Source organism: Apteryx mantelli, chromosome 1 (assembly GCF_036417845.1).
Source record: "Apteryx mantelli isolate bAptMan1 chromosome 1, bAptMan1.hap1, whole genome shotgun sequence".
NCBI classification, from domain to species: domain Eukaryota; kingdom Metazoa; phylum Chordata; class Aves; order Apterygiformes; family Apterygidae; genus Apteryx; species Apteryx mantelli.
In genome coordinates this window covers 66,679,138-66,702,812 of record NC_089978.1, presented here as the reverse complement: position 1 = coordinate 66,702,812, position 23,675 = coordinate 66,679,138, and the positions used below count along the sequence as shown (strand labels likewise).

At 40.7% G+C, this 23,675-nt stretch overlaps 1 protein-coding gene across 3 annotated transcripts in view; it reads left to right on the top strand.

Annotated features, from left to right (window-relative positions):
* CARS2 (cysteinyl-tRNA synthetase 2, mitochondrial) overlaps positions 1-23,675 on the top strand; it is a 45,447-nt gene that overhangs the window by 14,718 nt on the left and 7,054 nt on the right. For all 3 annotated transcript variants that reach the window (XM_067293942.1, XM_013954126.2, XM_067293952.1), the window contains exons 7-13: positions 1,007-1,140; positions 6,606-6,673; positions 9,564-9,630; positions 14,567-14,705; positions 16,759-16,882; positions 18,943-19,041; positions 23,002-23,262. In XM_067293942.1, coding sequence (XP_067150043.1) covers positions 1,007-1,140; positions 6,606-6,673; positions 9,564-9,630; positions 14,567-14,705; positions 16,759-16,882; positions 18,943-19,041; positions 23,002-23,262 — 892 coding nt within the window. The remainder of the gene's footprint in view (positions 1-1,006; positions 1,141-6,605; positions 6,674-9,563; positions 9,631-14,566; positions 14,706-16,758; positions 16,883-18,942; positions 19,042-23,001; positions 23,263-23,675) is intronic.

The window sequence follows — 23,675 nt, the reverse complement described above, 5'->3', positions numbered from 1 at the left end:
TTCTTTTCCAACTTGGGTGTCTGCAGCTACTGGGCAATTAGCGAAGATTTGCTTCCCTGTGAGAATGAAATATTGTCTTTATTTAACAGAAGGGCAAAACCAAGTTATTAACTTGTCCCAAGTGACGTAACAGGGACTTGGTGAAGTAGTGGATAGTACGTGACTCCTGTGCTTTAACCAGGAAGCCTCTAGGTCCGTCATAATGTCATGTGAACACCTTATGTAGCCCAGGCCTCTCTGTAAATACTGGTGGTTGAAAGTAAGTACTCAGCTAACCTGCACAGATGCAGCAGTGCTATTGGGATGAGAGGAGTACGTTTGGGAGATCACAGGCAAGGGGGTCAGATTTCCTTGTCCTTAACCCATGCACATGTATAACCCAGAAGGCTACTGAATCAGAGGTTTGTATTTTCAACAGGTCACTCATGGAAATTCAACTGCATGAGGAAATCTGGTTTCTTCTTTCATTTGTGGCTTTATGCTGTTGTAACTTCAGTGGACTTGATTCTTCAGTCTCATTAGCATAAGCCCAAAATTAGACACTTTCTTTTGCTATTATAACAGTATAGGACTAAGTGTTTTGTATCGTGACTGTGTAGGGTATTGCCTGAGTTCTTACAGAAATGGTACAAGATAAAGAGTAGTGGTATCAAATTTAAAGAAATGTACATCACTGAAGTTGTTTGGTTTGCAGATGAAGGCCACTGTCTGATATTGATTCAGTAACCGAACAAGAAAGTAAATGTCCTGCTTGCAGTTCTTAAATCTAAGTTAGAAAAATTATTGTTCCTAGTAAGGAAAATTGATTAATTGCAAGCAGATATGGCCTTGTGGGGAGGCTTTGCTGCCATTTTGTTGTCTGAGATCTGTTTAAAGTCTTGTTCTGATACTGCAATAATTAAATAATATATTTATATTTATAATGTTTCTTCTTATTCTTTTGCACATTTCTCTTACAAAAAACGTTTGTAGTGTTCTACTACTGATCAGAAAAATATTGTTACAGTGCAGTGTTTGGAAAGCATCTGGACATCCATACTGGTGGAATAGATCTTGCGTTTCCTCATCATGAAAATGAAATTGCTCAGTGTGAGGTGTATCATCAGTGTGAGCAATGGGGGAATTATTTTTTGCATTCTGGTAAGTAAAATATTAGTCATGTGAGAGCTGTGTACAAATTCAAGGGTTTTTTTTTTTTAGGTTTAGCATTTATATTGTTGGAAATGTGGGGGAAACCTTACAAGCAGATGCTCTACTACAATTACCAACTTCCTGTTCTCACTAAGTAAGTGAAGAAACATAAATGAGAGTGAATCCTGAAACAGTAGAATGGATGCCTTGTGTTAATAAAGCAATTACAGTGAAACACTCCTCAATTTCATTTGGGGAAATCTCTAAGTAATAATGCTGTGTGCATCCCCAGTGTGTATTGTTTAATCCTAACTAAAAATATGGAAATTGGGGTTCTTCATATAGAATCTCATTTGCCCTTTCATTTGCATTTCCTCAAAATTTGAGGGTACTTTTTGTGTGGTAGTGTTTCTTTTTAATTTTGTTTATTTCGGCTGTAATAGTCTTGTAGGAGGAGGGTAAAAATAATTGATCTTTTCTATGTGTGCTTATGTCATCCTCCTAAAAGGAGAAATTCTTACTGCCTTGGAAATAGAACCCTCAAAATCTGAAGGCAAATGAGTGGAAGGGACAAGCAGACAGGTAGTTGATTGTAATATTTTAAAAACATCAAAACTAGAATAAACTATTCTTGTACTCCATCTCTCAGTACCAGTTGCTGGTGGGTTTAAACAAAAGTTTTTGGTAGAATGCTGCATAAAATGGCCTGTGTTTGTAAATGCAGTGAAAGGCTTTTAATCATGATGAGAAAAGACATCTGTATTACTGGAAAATAAGGATGGGGAGAATGCTAAGGTGTGTGAACTGATGAACCAACAAAGTTCATGAAGTTGTGATCTTCCAGAAAAACATCTGAACTGAGGGTCCCTTATCCTCACTTGTGCTCTGACCAACTTCTTTGCTAGCCAAGCTGCAGAGGACCCTGAAAAGTTAGTTTCAGAGAATGCGTAAAATCAAAATTGCTTGGGTAAGTTTTAAGTAGTGCCCAAGAATTGCATGATATGAACGCACAACAGTGAAACTTCCTGTGAAACTCGCATGGAACAGAGGAGTGTGCAAGACAGTGAGAGTATGACGGGACTGTCCATTTCTCTAGCAAAAGCGTGGCTAGCTTGTATCTAGCCTATTTCTTGCAGAGACCCCAATGAGGCAGTCAGACCAGGCAGAAGCATGCATTCCAATGGACCTGTGATGGTCTACATCAGCTGAAGGTCTGCTCCTCCAGCAGGTAAATGCCACGGAAAGAAAGGAGCTCAGCTAAGTATTTGTGGCTTGATAGAGAGAAGCCAAGACTGGGGGAAAAAATGAAATAAAAAAGGCATAGCAGGCAGGGGACTGTACAGTAGAGGGGGGAGGAGTGAGTGTCTTTGTCACTATAGCTTACAGATGTCACATACCTCCTCTCTCCCCCCATCAGCAACCTCTCTGGCTGTGCCTGACTAGACTATACTGAAGAATCATTCAGTCTTCACTGAAGAATCATTCAGTCTTCACCGTTACAATGTTGCTTGGGATTACGTAAACCTGCCCTTGCTGCCTTGCACAATAGCACTTCAGTAAACTTTGCGCTGTATCATGCTTTGCGCTATATCATTGTATGATGGTACTAGCTATGGTACCATTGATGGGAAGCTTGAAATTTGTCCTTCCTGTTGCAGTCTTCATTGTTCTGGATGATCTCCAAGGAAATGAAGTTGATAAATTCTGGTTCAGTTCTGCAGTCTCTCTTCTTGCTGAACACTACTTTGCGCAAGATGTCTTCATGAACTCATTGAGCTACTTGTCTGAGTAACAGCTGCAGAATTAAGTCTGTGGTCCACTCTGGGAATTGCTCAGGCTTTCTTTTTAAAATATATTTGCAGTGTATGAAATGAATACTGAATCCTAGTTCCGGTTCCTAGTGTAGAGCCTGTCGTAAATCAACAGAGATTATCCAGAGGCTGATGCATCCTCTAGGGTGTGCTTTACTCCTGAAGTGCTGGGGAATTCTGTGCACTCCTCACTGAGATTCACTGGTTTTCAATGGAGGGCTCTAGCTGGCAGTATCCAGTGCATTTCAGTTTTAAAGGTCTGGAATCAAAACTAGAGGGGAAATGTTCTTTGAAAATAAAAAAATAAAGAGGATTCATGAGTTTTTCTCAAACCAGAAGGAACTTGATCTCAAGGGGAACTTAAATACTGAGAGTTCTCTAGAAGCTGATGGATTACATTCATTAAGTCAAGAAATTTTGCTGGAGGACAATAATGTGAATTATTCAGGGCAAATGATTTGGCTTCAAAAACAATTTATTCTGAAAACAGACTCTGGAATTTTAGCAGACTCGGAATTGGAGGAGTGATCCCACTAGAGGAATAAAATCCCTGCACTGGGGATAAATCTTTTTATAAGGACTTTATTTTTAGACTACTTATACTCTAGGAAGAGTGCCAAGCCGAATTTATGAAAAACCTTATATTTTTTGATTCTTCAATGAAACCATTCACTCCAAGCAATGAAACTCTTCAAGAGAGGAATACTTCAAATTCAGATGTTACCGATAACCTTATTAGGAAAACGTGGTCAAATTGTTTTAAATTTGGCTGCCTAAAGTTAAGTTAACACTGAGGCACATTTACAAAAGAAAAAAAAATCAAAACCAGGCTATTCCCCTTCACCAAAGAAGTTTATGCGTGGATTTCATTAAAGTCGTAAGAGCTGCAGGTGTTCAATATCTCTGACAGTCTGAGTGTTCTTAGATAGGGCCCTATGTTCAACCACACAGTAGTGAAAATGGCCTCATCTGTTAGCAGTTAGGACAAACATGTTGAAAATGAGATTTTTGTTTTGATGGTAGATTTCTCTTGTAGCTGGTTCTGGATCCATTGGTCTCTGGTTCTCTCCTACCCTTGATACAGTGTGTTATGTAAACCTAAATTTTCAGGTGGTCAAGGATAGGACTGAAGGTAGCTTTCTCGTGGAGAGTTCTTGCTGATTTGAGTCGCTGTCAGAAAGAGCTAAGAAGTGAAACCAGATACTTTTCACATCCATTTGCCAGGCCTGAGCATGTTGCTTTCATATCCAGAAGAGGATGATGGGCGTTTGATCTGCTCACAGAAGCTAGAGATTTCCGGACAAAACTGTGAAGGAATGCTGTGCAGAGAGTAACATAAAATTCAGACAGCTGATTGGGCTGTTGATCAAGAAATTAAACCACTGCCACTCTCTGTGAAAACAAACATAATCATATGTCAGATATTGGCCCTTCAGAGCACTCTGAAGCATCAGATAGGCATCAGATATTGCTGGATTGCAAAGTCCGAATGCAAGCAGAGTGCTGATATGGTATTTAACAGTAAGAAAAGTTCACACTCAGAAATATGCATCTAAGTATGTTAAAGCAATGGATTCTGCAAGTAACTGAATACCTGAAAATTATGTGTTAGTTGTGGGTGCTTGGTAACATACAGGGTTACGCTTTTAATAGAAGCAGCCAATTAAGGCATTAAACTGCATTTCTGAAATGGTACTGAGTACTCTTATTGGCTGTGTATTCAGCATCACTACCATTCTGTGGATAGTTGATGTTTCCTATCAGCAGTGGTGGTGTGGCTAGGACAGGAAGGGCGCAGGCACATCTGAGCTCTGGCTGCTCATCTCTGGTGTTGCTCTGACACAACATTCAGTCGTGAAGCTGAGCTCTGCAGACTCTCCCAAATGTGATGGAGATGGTTACTTCCCTTTTCCTGTACTGCAGCCCCACAAACTCTCTGAGTATGCAGCTACTGACAGCTCTAGCAAAGTTCAGAGACTGCATTTAAAGTAAACTAATTCAAATTAGGCATCCTAGCCTCATCCCTCCCTCGCCCGCCCTTGACTCAGCCTCCCACGGTCTGGCCAAATGAGTGGCCTTTGGTAGGTAATTAGTTCAGAATAATCAGTAGCAGACCAAGGTGAGGAATAGGCTTCTCTAAATATCATGTCTCTTCACTAACTCTTCTTTAAACAGCATCGCAGCAGTGAGGAGACCAAAAACGAATTCCTTTCTTCAAGCAGAACTTGGTGATTCTTGAGCATAATTTAGCTCTGAAGTTTGCCCTGCTAGGAGCAGAGGGTTTGATTGGATGACCTAAAACTCAACCTGAATCTTCCTGTGATTCTGTGATTTCTCTGTTTCCCCGGTAAATGCACCAAGATAGCAGGAAAGGAACCAGTTCTGATGCAGGACCTGGACAGACCCTGTTCAGAGCAATGTCTGTGTGAAGGTGCTGTGTTGTGAGCAGAGATTGTGCACAACTATTTGTGCCATGCAGGGATACTCATTGCTGTCTAGAGCAGGGGGCAGTTGTGGGAAGGGACAGTGCGACAGCTATTGAAATGCTCTAGAGAGATATTGGACCATGCATGTTGTGATCAATAGCCATGTGTTTTCAGCATGGCACAGTTTAGATCGCTTAAGTTGTGCAAGCAGACATGGTGTAGGAGGTGGGAGGTCTGGAAGGCTGCCTTTTGTTGCTTGGACACTCCCCACTGCCGTTACTTGCTCTGCTTTGAGTGAAGAAACTCCCAGATAGCATATATGAATTTATTTCCCAAGTACAGTACTCTGTTATTTGCAGTTCTCCTCACTAACTCTTTTGTGTGACTTTAAGCTCCTGCCAGATTTTTCAGCATGAATATTTAGAAAAATACAGCGTCTTTTTCGGAAAGTTCCTTCTGAGAAGCTACTTGCAAAAGCTACCAGTTGTCTTTCAAAAACCTTGACTTGCTTCAACAGTAACTTTTCAAATAGAGCTTCAGAAAACCTCAGCTCTTCCTTATCCTGTCTAATCCCTTCTGGCAACCTGATAGTTCCTAATTTTTGGTAGCTCAAGTTTAAGAATAGGGAATGCACAGAAAATTCATTTTACACATGTGGTGTTTTGAAGCAATGCAGAATAAATCTTTGGAATAATAATAAAAAAAAAGTGTAATGACTGCCAACAAGTAATTCAACTTAAAAAAAAAAAAATACAGAAAATTGTTTGGTTTGCAAGAATATTGTTCTGTGAGATCACCAGAAGATCTTTAAGGGCATTAAAATGTTTCTGGAAAGTCAAGAGAGACAGGTAAGATAATTTTCTGTGGAGACTGAAAAGTGCTTGCTTGTTTGTAGTTTACTTTATCACCACTTCTGAACAGGGATACTATTTAGTTTTTTTTCCGTATTAGTGTCTGTTTCTTCATGTTTCTTTTGAATAATGTTTTATTTTCTTATGTTTTAAAATGCACCCAGCCAAAGATGAGGATAGAGAGGTGTGTAGGACTGTAGGCAAAGCTGTGGAAAAATGTTACATGTTGCATTGATATGGTTGACGCATATCTGTCTCAGGGTACGCTGCCTCCAGTGACTCCAGTGTCTCAGTGCAGAGTTCTTTCTCATTCGCTACCAATTCAGAAGCATGCTAACTTATCCTGACTGATTTTTTCTTTTTTTCTTCTTCTTTTTTTGTTCTAGGGCATCTGCATGTTAAAGGAAGTCAAGAAAAAATGTCCAAGTCATTAAAAAACTACATAACAATTAAGGTAATCTGTTGTTGTGAATTGAAGAAATGTATGCTTTTAATAGGTAAATATTAATCACAGTCTCCTTTTGAGAAAACAGTTGAGCATGTGCTTACACTGCAGTGGAAGAACTGCGTAAGTGGAATAAGAGTGTTTTTCTGGCCCTGGTGTACCTGTTATTCTGCATTTGAATGTAGGAAACTTGCTCTGACTCAGGGGTTGTTTATAACTTTGGAGTTGAGAAGCAAAGGAGGTAGTCTGGTTCTGTTCAGGAAAAACTAAGTGTCTTCACGAACTGCCTGTGGCACTCAGCTCTAACTGAGCTGAGAGAGTTTGTAGAAGCAGCATTTGTGCCTGATATCAGACTTCTGCATTACAAAAATGGCTTCTCTTCTTTATTCTCTTAAAATTTGTATGTGCTTTTGTGACTTATAAAAGAGTAGATGTTTCTCCTTGTCCTGCTTTAGGTAAAATCAGACATAGTCTCAGTGTCTTGAACTTACCAGGTAACCTGCAACTGCACCATGGTAGTGGTCCCTTGTATTTTCCTTTAGTCTTTACTGTCACTTTCTTACTGATGCACACAGAGCTTTGTCTTTTAATATCAACAGGTGGCATGAATATGTCCTGTTTTACTCTGTGAAAGAGAAGGAAGCTTTTACCAGAAGCAGGCTTCTAAGGTCACTGAAGCAATGACTTCTGATATTTCCTTTTTCCCCCCCTGAAGGCTCATGAAGAGGTTGAGCCAAAGTTTTTGAAGTAGCACAGAGCAGGGTTTCTCTGTCATCATGTTCCTGATACAGCTGTACTTAACACTAACTCAGCTCCAGTGATGGCTGACACCTATTGTTAGAAGTGGGTAATTTTCTTCCTGTAGACAAAGCTTAAGAGGCTGCTCGAGCACATATGTTCCCCTTTGCCCTTTTGGAAGACTAATTAAAATCCTTTTAAAAACAGAATTCAGTTTGAGCTGCTTTCTTCTTAATTCTCGTGATGCTGTCTGTGTACAGTTAAGCCTTATCTCCCCTAGGAAAGTTATCTGTCACTCACAATTTTGACAGAAATTTCCTGAGTCTAAGCAGATGATGTAGACAGGGCAAAGAAATGACTATTAATGCAACACATGCAATTAAAAAAAAAAAAGTATGGAAACATTCTCCTTTGTTTTTTTTTAGTGGGATTTCTTTGTATTGAGGAAAACATTGTGTGCGAGGTAAACAAAAATTTCTTGGTAGCAAGTAGCGACACTCTTAACAACAAAAAAAACTTCTGGATCAGCACCCTTCCCTTGCAGGTCTCTTCTTTTAATTTCTGTGATTAGACACGGTTAACAAGGATTAATCCTTTCCTGTAAGTAATTTTCAGTCCACTGAACCAAATTTCTTCCTGTATAGTCTTTCTGCATCTTGAAGTTTAAGCCCCATGTGGAACTTTTTACATGTGCTCTGAAAAATTCAAGGCCTGGATGGTACCTAGGGCCTTTCTTTTGTATCCCTGGGCAGCAAAGCACTGAATGCATTCCAAGTAGTCAGCGAGGCATGGTTTTTCTTTCCTGCAGCCATGCTGGATGCTCTTAATCCAGCTGTGCTATTTTTCTTCCCCCTTGTTCCCCTCTCTGATTTTTTTTTTTTAAATAGCTATTAAATCTGACCCCCCCAAATCAAGTGTGTAGGCATAATGCACAGCCACGCAACCTGTTTTGAAAGAGTTATGAGACTTTCTTTCTCTGGGCTCCATATTCCAAAAGTACAAAAGTGATTTTCCAGTTTAGATTGTGTCTTCTCAAATTCAAAGTTTGCCTCAATAGAATTTATCTCCTTACTTTATTCATATTGTTTGCCCTTCTGTATACTAACATCAAGCCTCCGGGCATATTGAGTACATTCACTTGTACAGAGTTTATAGAAAAGTCTGTTTAGTTTCACTGTCTGTTTCTTGATTTAGCTTGTCTTGATTACCTCAATTATTTCTATTTTCATTTGAGACATTGCACATTGCTAACATTTTGCTACCTTCAGTGTTCAGGCCATTTTAATTTTGTAGCCGAAGCTAAATTTTGAGATATTCATCCTTAAGTTCATGATGTTTTTCATATTTTCTTACTTGTACTGACTTCTCCTTATGCCTTTCTATTTCAGTGGCAGTTTTTAAAATCAGCAAATTGATGATAGTGAGTTTGTAGCTCAAAAACAGAAAAAACCCCCCGGGAATGAAGTGGTCACAGTTAATTTGCATATTGTCCAACCTTCTTGCTGAAAGTGGAGTTGTCAAGTGATTGAATGTTTTAAAATGTGCCTCCCAGGCTTTTAAATAGTTCTTTTGAGTAAATGAAATTCTTTATAGCAGTAGTAAAGTATTTTTAAAGCTAGTTAAGTATTAAGATGAAATTACTAAGCTTTTATAACTTACACAGGTAAATTCAAGCAATATAGAAAAGAAGTTTTTTCCATTCACTCCATGTTTTCCTTCATGTTCCAGGCCTTCAGGAAAAATGACACGCTTAATTTCTTTCAAGAACTTTAATACTTTTTTTCATAAAATTTGAAAAACTCGGGAGTTGTCCTTCCCTGCAAGATTGTATCCCAATCTTAGTCCAGTAACTTAGGTTTGCTTTTTCCAATAGTCTTATTCAAGGTACATTTGATCATAATTGCAAAGTATTCTTCTGCATCTTGTATTTATGTTTGACATTATTTCTATCTTGTATATATGTATGTGTGTATATTTATATATTATATTTATATGGAATTAGACTCTATTCAGTTTAGACTTTAAGCTTATCTTAAACTACAGACGTGGGTTCTTTATAATGTTAGTTGGTCTGAAATTGTCTGTGAAACAAATAAAAGAGGGCAGAACAACTCCATTAAAAGTTGTTATTTGATAAAGTTGTCTCTTTGTTGGAATTTAGGATTTTCTGAAGAAATTTTCATCCGATCAATTCAGGATGTTTTGTTTGCGCAGCAGATACAGCTCAGGTAAGAGAAAAAAAAAAAAAAGGATTCTTTGTTAAGATATGCATGCCCTTTCACACATACTTCCCAAGTACTGAGGATCCAGTGGTGCGGTGAAGTGGGTTTCTTCCTTGCAGTGCCTTGAACCTTTCCACTTACAAAATGGAAACTTTACTGTGCTCTGTAGGATGGCTCTCAGGCTGTCATTTAGAAAAGCATCTTTACCAAGGACAGTACTTAAGCGTGTGTCTAAATACCTTCCTGAATTTCAGTTAATTGCAGCTCTCAATTAATCGCACTTTCAATTAATGAATTACCTCCATCTCTGATTTGCATCTGTTGCAGTCAGTTTTATTTCGGTCACGATCAGCTGTATTTGGAGAGAGATCTTGGTAGAGCTTTACCTTATATTCCTGTAGAGTATGACACGGGCTTTCTAATAATTTTTTTATTTCCCTGCTGTTTTGTGATTTGCCCTGTGGAGTTGCTCGGCATTCAGGGAGTTCTGTGGTGCAGTGAAGCTCGCTTAGATGAATACTTGATAAGCTAATGATCGTCTTAAGTTGGCAAAAACTACTGGCAGGCAGAGGTGAGGGCGAATTTTGTTAGCTTCTCTGTCTACACCAGAGTGCTTCCAACATGCAAATGCTACTTTTAACCAAAAGATGTTTTTATACAGATAGCATTTTTACCAGTTTATTGATACTTGCCAAAAGAGGATGGCAGTTCCATAACTGTTCTTGGTTCATCTGGTTTGTTGACACTCTTAGTATTGTAATGGGATGCTGGAACACGCTGAAACACCTGCTGTGTTATTTAAGCAGGCCTCTAGATGCCTCAAATAAAGCGCCTCTAGCAGTAAGACTGGGAGAACTGCTGTGGTCACGGTTCTGTTGCTTTGCTAATATCTGTTGGTATGTGACATGCTGTGAATCTTTATGGATGTGCAATTTTCTGACTGAGAGATCTTGCTCATTAATACCTTGAGCTGCTTGCAGGAACTACCCGTGTGATCTTCCTGGTGGATCCTCACTCTTACAAGGCAGATGAAGGCATTAGGAATGCTGTGTATTTCTGAAATATTTCAAAGAATGAGATAGCAAGAGACTGCTAATTCTTGACTGCCAGCCTCCACCATCATGGAAAGGGAAGGGCAAATTTTAGAGGGAAACTAGCTGTCGAATAAGCCCATGTTTGGGCTGGGAGAGGGGGCAGGCGGTGTAGAGTGCTGCTGCTGTGGGGTGAGGCAGGCAGTATGCCTGCCTGTTTCCTCAGGGTCTCTGTCAGAGGACAAAATAAATTGTGAACACATAAATGGCTCTCTGACTGCAGCTGGGGGCGCTTGGGAGTCTTGAGCAAATGCGTTTTTAAAACAAAAAGAGAAAAGGATAAGACCTACAACACAGTCATATATGTTTGTTCTGTAAACAAAAACTGAATGGTTAGAAATTTCTAAGATTGCCCCTAGGGCAAGGAATGGTATTGACAGCTGTGCAACTGAGAGCTGCCTGCACACTCTTTACTGCTGCTTGTGACCTAGCTGCATCTGAGCCAATCTAAGAAGGACATGACAATTTTTTGCTTTACTTAAAGGTTAAATATCTTCCTGTGATAAAAACAGAGTGCTATTTGTGCAAATACAGGTGGCTTTGATAAAAGGAAACTGTGGTGTTATGTCAGAGTATGCTGCCAGTAATCCACTGAGCAGATACAAATTGCTTGAAGGTCTGCTGCACTTGCCACATTATGAGGCAGGATATGGTGCTGAATACAAGGCTGTTGTCAGATAAACAGCTGAGGTCAGTCCCCTCTCTTGAGTCAGGTTTTTACTATGCAATGTGTCAGCATGTGTTCATGCTATCCATTTAGTTTGTTTGAAAGATAAAGTTTAACTGCATTCCTCTTTGTCTCGCTTTCTGCTTCCTAAATATATTTATTTGAAGTGAATACCTGAGCACCTTCTCTTTGTTCCTTATTATGCAATAACTTGGATCACAGGCAAAGCATCTAATTATAAGATCTATTGGCTCTGCAAGTAACATTACTACTGATCATGAAATTTTGCTGATGTGCCTCTTTCTCAGAACAGACTGGTCTCACTTATCCTCTGAGGAGCAAGCCAAAGGAGAGAAAAGCTCTGCTATCCTGTCTTTCACAGTGTGTCTTTGCAGGGGGATCGCTTCACTCCATCACCTTCTCTGTCTGCTCAGAGCATGTGAAAAACAGCCAGACGGAAGGAGGAAGAGGGCCCGCTGTGTTATCCAGCAATGAATGGGCTTTTATCTGTGTGTTTCTTTGACAAGCTTGGTTATTCCCTGCCATCCCAGAGCTCTGGACACAGAGGCTGGAGCTCAGTGTCAGTGGATCCAGTTTGGTGAGGAAGAACTGGTCTGGATTAATCTGAGTGCTGGGAGCAGCGATGGTGCTCCAGGCCCTTTGCTTCCGCTGCAGCTGATGCCTGTAGCCATCCCTCTCTTGACCTAGATCATCACAGTTTGGTATACTTAGGGCTGTTGGGAAAAGGTGTTTCCTAAGTGTATCAGGCAGCAACTAGAGCATGGTGCCCCACCATTAACATACACTGCTGTCAGTGCCTGCCAGGCTGCTTCTGGGTGCAGTTTAGAGTGATAGATGCCATCTCCAAAGCTCTGTGGGACCCACTTATGAGTCACTGCTTTTCTTCTTGCATCCCATCAAAGGTGGCTTTGCTTTTGCTGTTACATGGAGGTGCTGTAAACTTGCTATAGGCAGTGGGTTTCTGTCCGGAAAACACTGCTCATCTCCCAAAATAAGTTCAGTGAATTTGTGATTTTAAATGAACTCTAACATTTTGTTTGTTTTGGTCTTTAATTGCTAGTAGGTCCTAATAAATGTTCTGTTATTTTGTAATTTGATGATGTAATGTTGATGCATTTGGTAGTAAACTAGTGAAGGATTAGGGGGTACAACGAGAATTTCTAGAACTAGACTTATTTGTGCTGGACTGTGCATTTGCAGTGACTGTAAATGGTAGTTTAGAAAATGCCGTAAGTGAGTGAAGAAGAATGGCTTTAACCAAAGTGGGCTTCATCAGAATAAACTTTCATCAGGTATTCCTCTTGGAGTTCCTGTAACCGGAGCAATCAGTTTAGTAATCTTCGTGGATATAAATGATCTCTCTCAATATCTTACCATTTTTAAAAGTCAGTACATCAGTCTTTTAAAAAGCTTCGTAAAGCTTAATTTTAAGACTGATGTTAATGAGACAGTGATGCAGATTTTTAATGGCACACAAGTGAAAAATCTGACAAATATAGTTTCAGGCTTGTGCCTCAGTTATACTGGGGTAAATCCTATGGAAAGTGTGTTTAAATAGTTAGGCTTTGGGATTTGCTAATGAAACTGAGATCAAGTCTCACATCTGGCTGCTTCTCCTCTCTTAATTATGTCCCCTCACTCACTCTTCTCTAACGAGTGTGTGACTGTGTAGTGTTGGGTAATTGTGCAAAACAGCTCTAATGTGTGCTGGAGCAGAACTGAGTTGGCTGTGGAAACTACAGGTCATGCTCAGTGCTGATAAGATTAGGAATACAGTGTGAGCTGTACTTTAGATGTATGTTAGTGCAGAGATCAGACATAAAATGGTGAAGTGGTACCACACTGGCTGTGTGTGGCCCTTGAATTTAAGTAATTTACTCCGATGTGATATTGTAAGAAGGAATACATTTAAACTTAGGCCTGTCCTTGGTGGACACAACTTCCACCAAAGTCAGGTGAGCTGTCTTGCATGAGGTCTGAGTTATGCTCTGTTGATGGTCTTTTACAGTAAATTGTACATTACCAATAGAAAAATTCCCTATTTGTGATGGCAGCTCTTGGTAAAATTGCCAGTGGACTAGTTCAGTACTTGCACTTCTAAGAGCATTGGCAAAATGAGAGGAGCCCTGCTTAAATCTAAATCAGCAGAAGTAAATATGGATAGTCCCCTAAGCTAAATTGGATAATAAAGCTAGAATCCCTTTGAATGCAGTAACAGCATCCATAGCGTTGGCATGGATGCCTACTGATGTTAGCAGAGGGACTCTAATGTAGTCTTTATAGTCAGTGGGAAAGAAGCACTCTAGGGTTAGGGTATAGCAGATCTCATTGTAATGTAGCGCTCTACTTAGAATAAGGTGCAGCATTTCACTTACAATTTTCTCTTTCTTTCCACTGACTATAAAGAGAGCCCAGATCAGCTGGGCTTAGACATAGGTGTGCAAGTTGTGTGATGAGTCCTATTCCAGGTATGCACTTACAAGTTTAAGCAATTTGTATTTTCTTTTAAAATTACCTTAGAAAGCTAATATGGCAGTTTAGCCGTGATATTGTGAATGAACTGTATACCTAGTGCAGAACCTCAGCTGTGAAATTTAGGTGCATCTGCATTTTGGATGCTGGTGAAGCAGTCCTTTAACAATAAGTGACTGTATTCCTTATAGAGTCAGTGTCAAGGGTTAGGTGTCTTTAGAGGTCTCCACAGACAGATCATGTCTGCCTAAATTAGAAAAGGAATGAAATTAAGGGGGAGATCAAAGGTATATCTTCCATGCTTAAATCTGAGGGGATGATTAGAAATATATCTGATCCAACTACTTTGGAATAATGACTAGACAGAAAGATGCAATACTGAAAAAAACCTTAAAATTGTGTACCTATTGCTTCAGTAAGCTTCCAAACACTCTTTGAATCAATCTAATTTCTTTTCAGTAGGTTATACTTTGTCATATTTAATGATTGTCTTTTATATTCATTCCATTCACCTAGTGTGCCTGAAAAACAGAGTTCTTAGTTAAATATGCAAGTAACTGAGAAAAGTTTGCTGTGACAAATCATAAAGAACTCATATCCTGGAATGATTATTTCTTAGAATATTGTTCCTATGTATGACAGACAACATCCTCTGTGTCATAATGCCTGAATTCAGTTTTTATTTTCTTAGCAATAGAATTTAGTGATGAGACCATGAATGATGCAAAGCACCTTCTTCAGGCAATTTCCTCTTTTATTAAAGATGCAAATGCTTATATAAAAGGACAGCTGGTATGTGACCCTGTTAGGGAAGACATACTGTGGGAAAGGTAAGTGCATTTCCTGTATCTTAAAGACTGTGATTATGTTAACAGTAATTTGCAGATTGCTGACTGGCTCAGAGGGCTGAACTTTATAGTGAACTGATTGCTGTTTAAGAAGCAGAACAAGAAGAGGGACTGAGAAGCAGTGTTCCCTGCCACCCAGCACCAAGAGTTGCCTTTTTTTTGCTTTTTCTAACCAGCTGCTTTTCCTTAGTCAGTTACAGTTTGTTCACAGTATCTTTAAATTACATGTTACTTACCTAGTGTGCCTGCCCTAACTTAAGCATCTTTGCACCTCTTGACTGACGTAGAGGGAAAAGCTATGATTGATATTGTAAAGCGACTCATGACCTAAATAGAACTGTATATGAGTAAGTGAAGAAGAAAGAGAACTGGAAAGTAATATGTATCAGGCATGTGAGCCTGTAATCAAACTGGCTGGCCTTCTGGCACGGAGCAGAGGTCAGAGGGAGTTACTAAGAAACTGGCCAAGACGGAGATGGCATAGGGAAAGATGAAATTACAGTTGGTGGGACCCTTGCAAAGACAAGGAAAATCTTTTTTGAAGTCCTTTACACAAATCGGATGTTCTTTCAAAACAGAGAGGTGTGGATTGTATTGGGTGCACAGCTGAGAAGATGAATGCAGTGCTGTGGTAGGAGAGGGGTTGAATCCTCTGAGGTGACATACAAGCAGCTCTATGGTATACTGTCAGAGGGGGAATGGTCTGTGCTGTAGAACTGAGAGACAGCTTGCCTGCAGTGCATGCATGTCTTTTGGCAAAGAGCTTGTTGCTGTACCAACTAAGGCTTGTAAGAGGCAGTGGGACATGTTACAAGGGAGAGGAGATGAGTTAACTAGTTATGATATTTGGCAAGAGCAAGTTATTAGCAGGAGGTCTCAGGAGGCTTACTGGGGAGAGGAAGGGTGCACAAATGTTGTAGGATATGGGGTAGATGAGGAAGCTGGAACGGATCATCAGTGGAGGACTTATGGGAGGGCAAAGCTTCTGTATCACTAAATGTAAGAACAACTAAGATGAAACAGATCTCTTAATTTGGAAAGTGATAGGTATTCAAGACAGCAGGGCAAACTCACGCAGGAGAGCTTGGGCGGGAAGGATTAGGGTAGCAGCCGTCTGATACCTGAGAGGAGGCTGTCATTCCAGGCAAAACCACTCAGAAGGCGGCAAAACAGTGTTAAGAAGAGCCCCAGAGGTACTAGGATAGTTTGAAGTTCTCCAGGTAACTGTGCTCTGTGGGTTTTATTGTGAAACAACATTCTCGAGTCAGTGGCTATAAACATTTGATTCATCTAGCTTTGTACAGGAGTAAGCCGCCAGCAATTGTTTGCAGCTTGCCATTTATTCCCTCCACTTTCGCTTCCACTTTCCACTTTCAAACCAACTGCAGTGGTAATATTGGTTCTGTGACAATGAATACAAGTTGCCACTGGCTCTCGATCTCTTAGACATTTCCGCCAGAGCTTTCTGTCTCAGCCAGGTAGAGTGAAGTCCCAACGCTGGAATTCGGCGAGGCTAGGAAATGAGAAAACAGAGCATACTTCTGAGCCAGTCTGTTCCAATAGGTCATGCAGTGCTGCAGCCAGACTTCTAGCTGACCCGATTTCAGCTCTCTTACCAAGCATTGAAGCAGCCTGTGTAACGCGACTTTGGAAGAGAAACGCACCATTAGCGTGAAAATGGGCTGCTGGAAAAAAGAGCTCAGTGAAATTGTTAATGTGCTTAATTGCAACCTACTTTTCCATCTGTTTTTAACTGATTAAGGCAAACATTACTCTCCCATTGTTCGTTTCTGTGATTAATGATGTATTTATTGAACAGATGTAGCGCTTCAGATTTTGACAGGCGTGAGTTTCTCCCTTTGCAACTGAAAAATGTATTCTCTTCTGATCAGTGTAGCATCTCCCATCAGGGAACAGCTAAGACTGAAATGACAGTGTCCTTTAGATGACTCCCTTTGGCTGAGTAGTTGATGAATTCAGCATACTGCTGGCATCTTGTTTGTCTTATCTTAAACGTTACCTTTTCTTCTTGAAGGCTAGCCAACACAAAAGTAAATGTGAAGGCTGCATTTGCAGATGACTTTGACACCTCCAGGGCTGTTGCGGCAATTATGGACCTCATTCACCATGGCAACAGACAGCTTAAGGCTGTTACTAAGGTAACCCATTAGGATACAGAGATCAGAAAATGACAGCTGTCCACTGTCCTACTGTTTAATGCAGACAGATTAGTTTATTGTTCACACAGGAAAACGGCAGAAACAAAGCTCCATAAATTGTTGACCTTAATGGTACCCATTTGTTCTGGCTGTATCACAGGAATAGTATACTATTGTTGTCTTAGGCTTCATTGTGTCCAAAGTATGCTTCTTTTCTGCTGCCCTATATTGTTCATACTTAAGGTTTTTGAAAGGCCTGAAGCCATTGCAACATGATGCTAATTTTAATGCTGGTTTTACGTTCTTACTGCACTTCCATGCTTAATATCCATGCGTAGAAATCAGCTTAAATAGGGAAATGGATGGTGGCTGTTTGGGTCGGGGGGGGGGAAGGGGGCTAGTAGATGATCAGTTGCAGGTGCGTGGAATAGTCATGGTGATGAATTCAGCTTTGAGTGAGTGACTTATTGGCAGATTATAACTGTGGCCTCGCATGCCTGCATGAGTCCCCATCTTCATGTAACTTGTGGTAAATTGAGGCCCTGTTAAGCTCTCTTGATGCTGACACAAAAGAAGCATCTGGTCAGGACAAGATCTGAGCAATAAACACAGTCTGAAGAACTTCTAATTCTGCTTTTGCCTTTTTAGCTCAGGGCAAATTGCTTAGCCTTGTTGCTGTGCTCCTTAATTGCTGGTTTCATGATGTCCACCATTTTTGTGCTGGAAAAGAGACACTGAGTATATAGTAATAACTGATTTTAAGATAGAATTTGCTCATTGGTTTAAAAATCCTGCCTCCTACTGGCCATATTTTGGAACTAGTTTTAAATTCTGTCTCAAGCCTAAGGAGCAGCTCTGCCTTTTCTTTAAAAAATGTTTCTCTGAGCAAATCCCTGACTCAAACCGGTTTGCAGTAGGGAACTGTAATACCGTCACCACTCTTTAAATAAAAATATCCTCATTTTGCTAATCATTTTTGCTTGTTTTCTTTGAATCACTCTGTCAATCTTTTTATTAAGAATTGGATGGAGTATTTGAGGAGCAGTTAACTCAGAGTTAGATCATTCCTGGCTGTGACAGAGCTTTTTGTGTGCAGTCCAGCTTTCTAAATTTTACTTCTTACTGAATGTGCATATACTTCTTCTCCTCAAGAACTATTTGAGTAAATTCAGGTAAACACAACACATTCCCCTTTTTAGTCTTCCCATATTTCTTGTCTTAATTTGTATGTTCCTGTTTCTTTTCCTCAGTAATTCACTTCAGTTCCTTCCAGTTCAGGTCCTTTGCAAATGCTAGTGTTTGTGGCTTATCCCAGGCCTTAACAGAGATATCAGATAAAATCCAGTACCAGCTCCTAGTTTGGTGGTGTGTGTGTGTGTGTGTGTGTGTGTGTGTCATTACTCCTCTCTCCCCCCTCCTTCCCCCCCCCCCCATCAGTCCCTTAAATCTCTTCCCAGAGTCTGTCATTTAACCTTTATTTTTCTTTTTTGGGGGAAGTAAATATGGAGGAAAGAAATAAGCATGTGTGGTCTTAAAAGTGCTATTCATCTGCTGCTGCTGGTGATGGCTGGTGCTGTCAGGACATGGTCAAACACCATAAGCTCTCTCAATGCAGAGTTTACAGTGCTTAAATAAATAAGACACTCAAAAGTGTTTTTTTTTTTTTCCTGTTTATTATACGGACGTCCTTAAAGCTGTGATTTTGTTCCTTTATTTTGTTTCTGTACACACAGCCCTTTCATACACAGGAGTTCTATTTTTAGGTCTAATTTACTGTGGACATGTAATGCATTGTAGTTTCATGCATCTCTTCTCCTTGCTGTGCATGCTGGTAATAAGCTCTTCCCCTCCCACATTCACTTGAATCTTTTTCCTCAGTGTTGTGAGGGGAAATGTGCTTTTATATCTGTGTAAAAGTTTCCACCTGGGCAGGTTTTACTGGTAGAAGTAGATCTGTGTAATTGGTAATAGTTTTCCCTTGTGGACTAGCCTATAGATAGCTGCTGAGTTCTGCAATATGCTTTAACTGGACAACCTCTTCTGAAATTTTTTTTAAACAGGAAGCTGAATCTCCTAGAAGCTCTGTTGTGTATGGAAGCATGATTTCCTATATAGAAGGCTTTTTTAATGCCCTTGGAATGTCCCTTGGAGAAAAACAGGTATGAAGCATCTCTTCCTTATGTACTGTGGTGTAGTAACAGTGCCAGCATTATGTTTTATAGAACACTTTCCAAAAGTGTCAGATATAAGAGAGTTATTTATGAATTTAGTAAATCTTTCTGCATCACTTGCAGTTTCTGCTGTGATGTCTTAGGAGAGCATTTGAGCAGGTAGAACAGGACAAAGCAAAACGTGGGCTCATTTCTTTTAGATACTCTTCTGCGACTTGCTGCAGCAATCGTGTTGTGCAAATGAAAGTCTGAGGAATAAAGGAAGAAAAAGTTAGTGGTGGAGGCCTTTTAAGTTGGTACTACTATGTATCTGTTTTTTCCCCGGCCCCACTTCTTTTTCACATGGTTGCGTCCAGGCTGACTTTGACAAGCACTTCTGAACTGCGCAGCCAGAGTTAGGGTTCAGCTCCTCTGCCAAAAACTAGGGTGCCAGGAAAGGGGCTACTCTGCTTTGAGCCAGTACAGGGTGAGAAAAGCGAAGGGTAGCACAGGGAGTGCCACACGCTCTTCTGGGCTTTGGGGCCACAGGCCTGGAGCAAAAAGTCTTGGAGCATGAAGGTAGTGGGAAGGGCTGTGGTGTGTTGTAGGCCTTGGGAGAGGGAATTAAAGCATGGTGCTGGGCAGGTGATTGAAGGGCTGGCAGCAGCTGAGAGCCTCTGAGCAGGGAGGGGAGACCTGAAGGTGCATGGCCTGGACTGTGGGAGAGGGGGATTGCAGGGGCCAGGCTGCAGGGAAGGGGCAGGGCTTTTGTTCTGCAGGGCATTGCCCCCACTGGAAGAACTTTACATATTCTTTAGTGCTTGAAAAGGTAGGACAAAATAAGAGAAATGTCCACAGCAAAGTACTGTATGGACTGAATGATAAGTACAAAGGCAGTATCCTAACAATATAGGGAAGAGAGGCAGTTTAAGTGATGAAAGGTGTTGGAGACTAGCAAGCTGTTCTGTGCATGTCTTCTGTAGGTTCATGACTCTGGAACTGAATGGAGGTTGAAAATTTTCTTTAGAAAAACTGTTCCACCAGAATTTCTTCGGGGGGAGGGGGGTGGCAGGAGGGAGGTGGAAGACAATAAGAAAATACAAATAATCATTTATTCATCCTTTGAAAATCAGGTACTGTATAGTAATAAATGCATTTATTCCCTTTGCCTCTGTGGATTTTTTTAAATTTCTTTCAAAACAGCTGTTGCATATGGTTTGCCTATTTGTTACTCCTTACATCCCATGCATTTGTCATGTTCAGTTTTCTGTGACATACTAAACACTTCTGTTTGCACGTAAATTGGATGTAGAAGTCATTCCTCTGAGTTCTGAGCTGTCTGTACATTGCTGAAATAAGTGCCTTAATACTTTTTTTTTTTGTATGCTGTGCTAGTTTTTCCAGGGCATCAGGGTGAGCAGAAGATGCTAGTGTGAGGCAGACTTGGGAAGGGAGGAACTTTGTGTCAGATTCTTCTGTCTCTCTGCTTTTTCTTTTCATCTTTAAAAAAATAAATAAATAAATTGAGACATCAGAAAGGTTTAGAAGGTCCATGGGCTACCACAGGCTAGTAAATAAAATGAGGCAGGGGCTGTTCTCTGACCTTGAGACCAGCTAGAACAGCTCAACTCACAACCTGGCAGCTAACACCTTTTCTACCTCCAAAACAAGGTGGCCACATGCGCACAGCTTATCGTGGGTGATCCTGAAACTGTCCGGATCCATGAACTGCCAGGCACACAAAATGTCTTGAAGAGTGCTAGCTGACCTGGCCACTGCTGCGCTGACAATTTAACATAGAGACTATTGGGAGGCAGTATTTGGGCCCTCTAGTTGGATATATGGATAGAGCCTGTGGTCTATCCTATTTTAGGATGGGATTCATCTCAACTAATTAGCCTTATAGTCTAATGTAGCTGTCTATGCTTCTGCAATAGTCAGTGGAGAGAGACAGGTACCTCTAAAGGACAGTTCTTCTCAGTCTGATGATTGTATAAAGTAAGATTATCCTTCTGTCTTTCTCCATTGGCTAGAGAAGGAGCCCAGACAACCACAGGTAGATAAGACAAATCCATCTTAAATTTCTAAAAGACACCACTAACAGGACATAAGGCTAGATAAACATCTGCCTTTTAGGCAGTCTTGCTAGTTACTGCTGGGGAGTCTAGCTGATGAGTGGAAACCCTCATGCCTGTTCAGAGCCGGTGAGCAAAAGTAAGGATTTTGGCTCTGCTGAAAAGGTGGGTATTCCAGGTGCAACAGAGAGCAAACAACTGATTGCCTTTGGGATAGGCAAGGACCAAATTTCCATATAAAGCATGTTATGAGCCCTCTGGATTGGTTGGTACTACAGAAGAAGAAATTACTGACTGGCCTTGAGAGTCCACACAATGTCTTACGCAGAAATCGGATCAGTTCGTGTTCTAACGCTGTCCCTCCTTTTGGAGGTTCTTGCCCTTGTGTCATGAGGAGGGGCCTGGTTGGAACTGTGGCTGTGGTGTCTGTAGAAGCATGTTGCTTATTCCCTCATCATTCATCTTTGCTCTACCTTCTGCATCGGCGTTTTTAGCATGCTCTTTTCCCTGTCCCAGGTTACAGTGGAACATTTCAGGCGCTTGCATTTATTACCTTCTTCAACCTCAAACTTCTTTAGTATGTTTGCGGCCTTTTATGATAGTTCAGACCATTGAGCATCTCAAACTCTAGCCCTTATATAGTCCCTCTTACCTCCCCCTCTTTTTATTTGTTTTCTTCAGTCAGTGACCTCTGAAACTACTCCCTTTCAATTCCATCCTGCTGCTCTGTGACTAAACCCAGTCCCCCTGGCTTTAATTACTCAGCTGCTCTGCTCCCAGTCAAGTGTCACTGCCAGCTACTTTACCCTCCGGCATTGGTGTGCTTTACATTTCACCACTGCATTGTCTGCTCCCCCCTCTTGTGTCTTAGTGATAAAATGCTGTGACCGCACTTTCTTGATTGTTGTATGTTTGTCCTTTTCCTTCCCCTTTAGGAGTTTGCTTCTAATGAGAAATAAGAATGTTTTCCCTGTTGAGAGTGAGCCTGTGAACGTCGCTGTGTCAGAGCCAGTGACAAGTGTTTCTCCTCTAGTAGTACCTGAGCTTCTCATCCTAGCAGCCGTCAGCATGGGAGCCTAGGAATAGAGAGGCAATTCACTTCCCACAGTGTTTACAATCTAGATTTCTATCAAGATGCGGTAGGATAGAGGAAACTTTGAAGCTGCTCAAGAGAGGAGAGGGCCAACTAACAACTGACAAACGGGCATTTTGCACGGTGACTGGTTCTTAGTTGGTCCAGTTTTGCTGGATGGCTGAAACTTAAGGAGGATCAGATAAAGTTGTACATATTTGGGGTGGTTTTCCACAGGATTTCAAGGTGTAGGTGTGAAGAGGAAAGGTTAGTCTAGGGATTTAAAGCAAAAGTACTTAATAGTCTTCCTTGTTTGCATTTCTTGAGGAGGGTGTGGAGTTCAAAAACAGAGTAAGAGGCTGGTGTGCTCTCCAGCTCTTCAGAAATTTACAGCCTAAAGGCTGTCTGAGCTGGAGGTGCATTTTCATTCTTGTCTGACGACAGCTGTTTCCAGGCCTTTCTTCCATTAATTTGTTTAATCCCTTTTTAAATTAATGCACGCTTCTGGCATCTGGGGGTTTCCTGTGGCAATGAGTTCCACAGTTGAATTATGCAGCATATTATATTGGCATGAGTACCCTTTGCTCTAAGGTAGACTCTTTCCTGTGTGAGAATACGCTGAACTACTTTGAATGTGCATACAGTCATACTGTACTGTAACTTCTGCCCAGCATTAGTAGGGATTGTGATGTTTTAATTATATCAGTATAATGGAAGATGCACAACCAAGAGAGGTGAGAAGGCCTTAGTACGCACCACTGAATTGTGATTGATTTTTAAATCACTTTCAGATGTTTTTAAAACAATGTATTTGATTTATAGGTTGCTCTGGAAGGAGGAAATTCAGCTATGCTCTCTAATGTGATTGATGAGCTTGTAAGCTTCCGTACGAAGGTGCGTAATTATGCTCTTGCTCTGCCTGAAGCAACAGAAACTATGCAAATGGAAGGTACCATGGGATCAAAAGGACCAAAACAAGAACAGAAAGAAAAGAGACAGCAATTAATGCAGGAGAGAAAACCCCTCCTGGAGGCTTGTGACCATCTGCGTCGAGACCTTGCTGCCTTTGGAATCCATATAAAGGTACAAGACAGTTACTGTCTTTGTGTGTCTGTTAGTAATTTTTTTTTTTTAAAGACAGGATTTAATTTTGCCCTTTATGCCCTTTGTCAGCAGCTTTCAGTGTTATGTCCTGCTCCCTGTATGACTGCAGTAACAAGAGGCAGTAATTAAGCTCTTGCCTGATTGTACCGCTAGTCTTCTCTTCTACTACCCCTCAACCACATGTTTCCATGCAAGCTATACCTACTTTTGCAATTACTAAGGGAGTATTATGTAGCCACTGCAAATCCCATCATGTTCAGAAATCCTTAAGTAGCCTGGGTTTAATCCAGAAGAAAGACTAGCAGTAATGTGTGCAGTTTTAGAAAGACTGTAGTGAAACTGAAAAGTAAACTGAGATAAGTTATGAAAATGTCACCTCTTCCCCATATTCC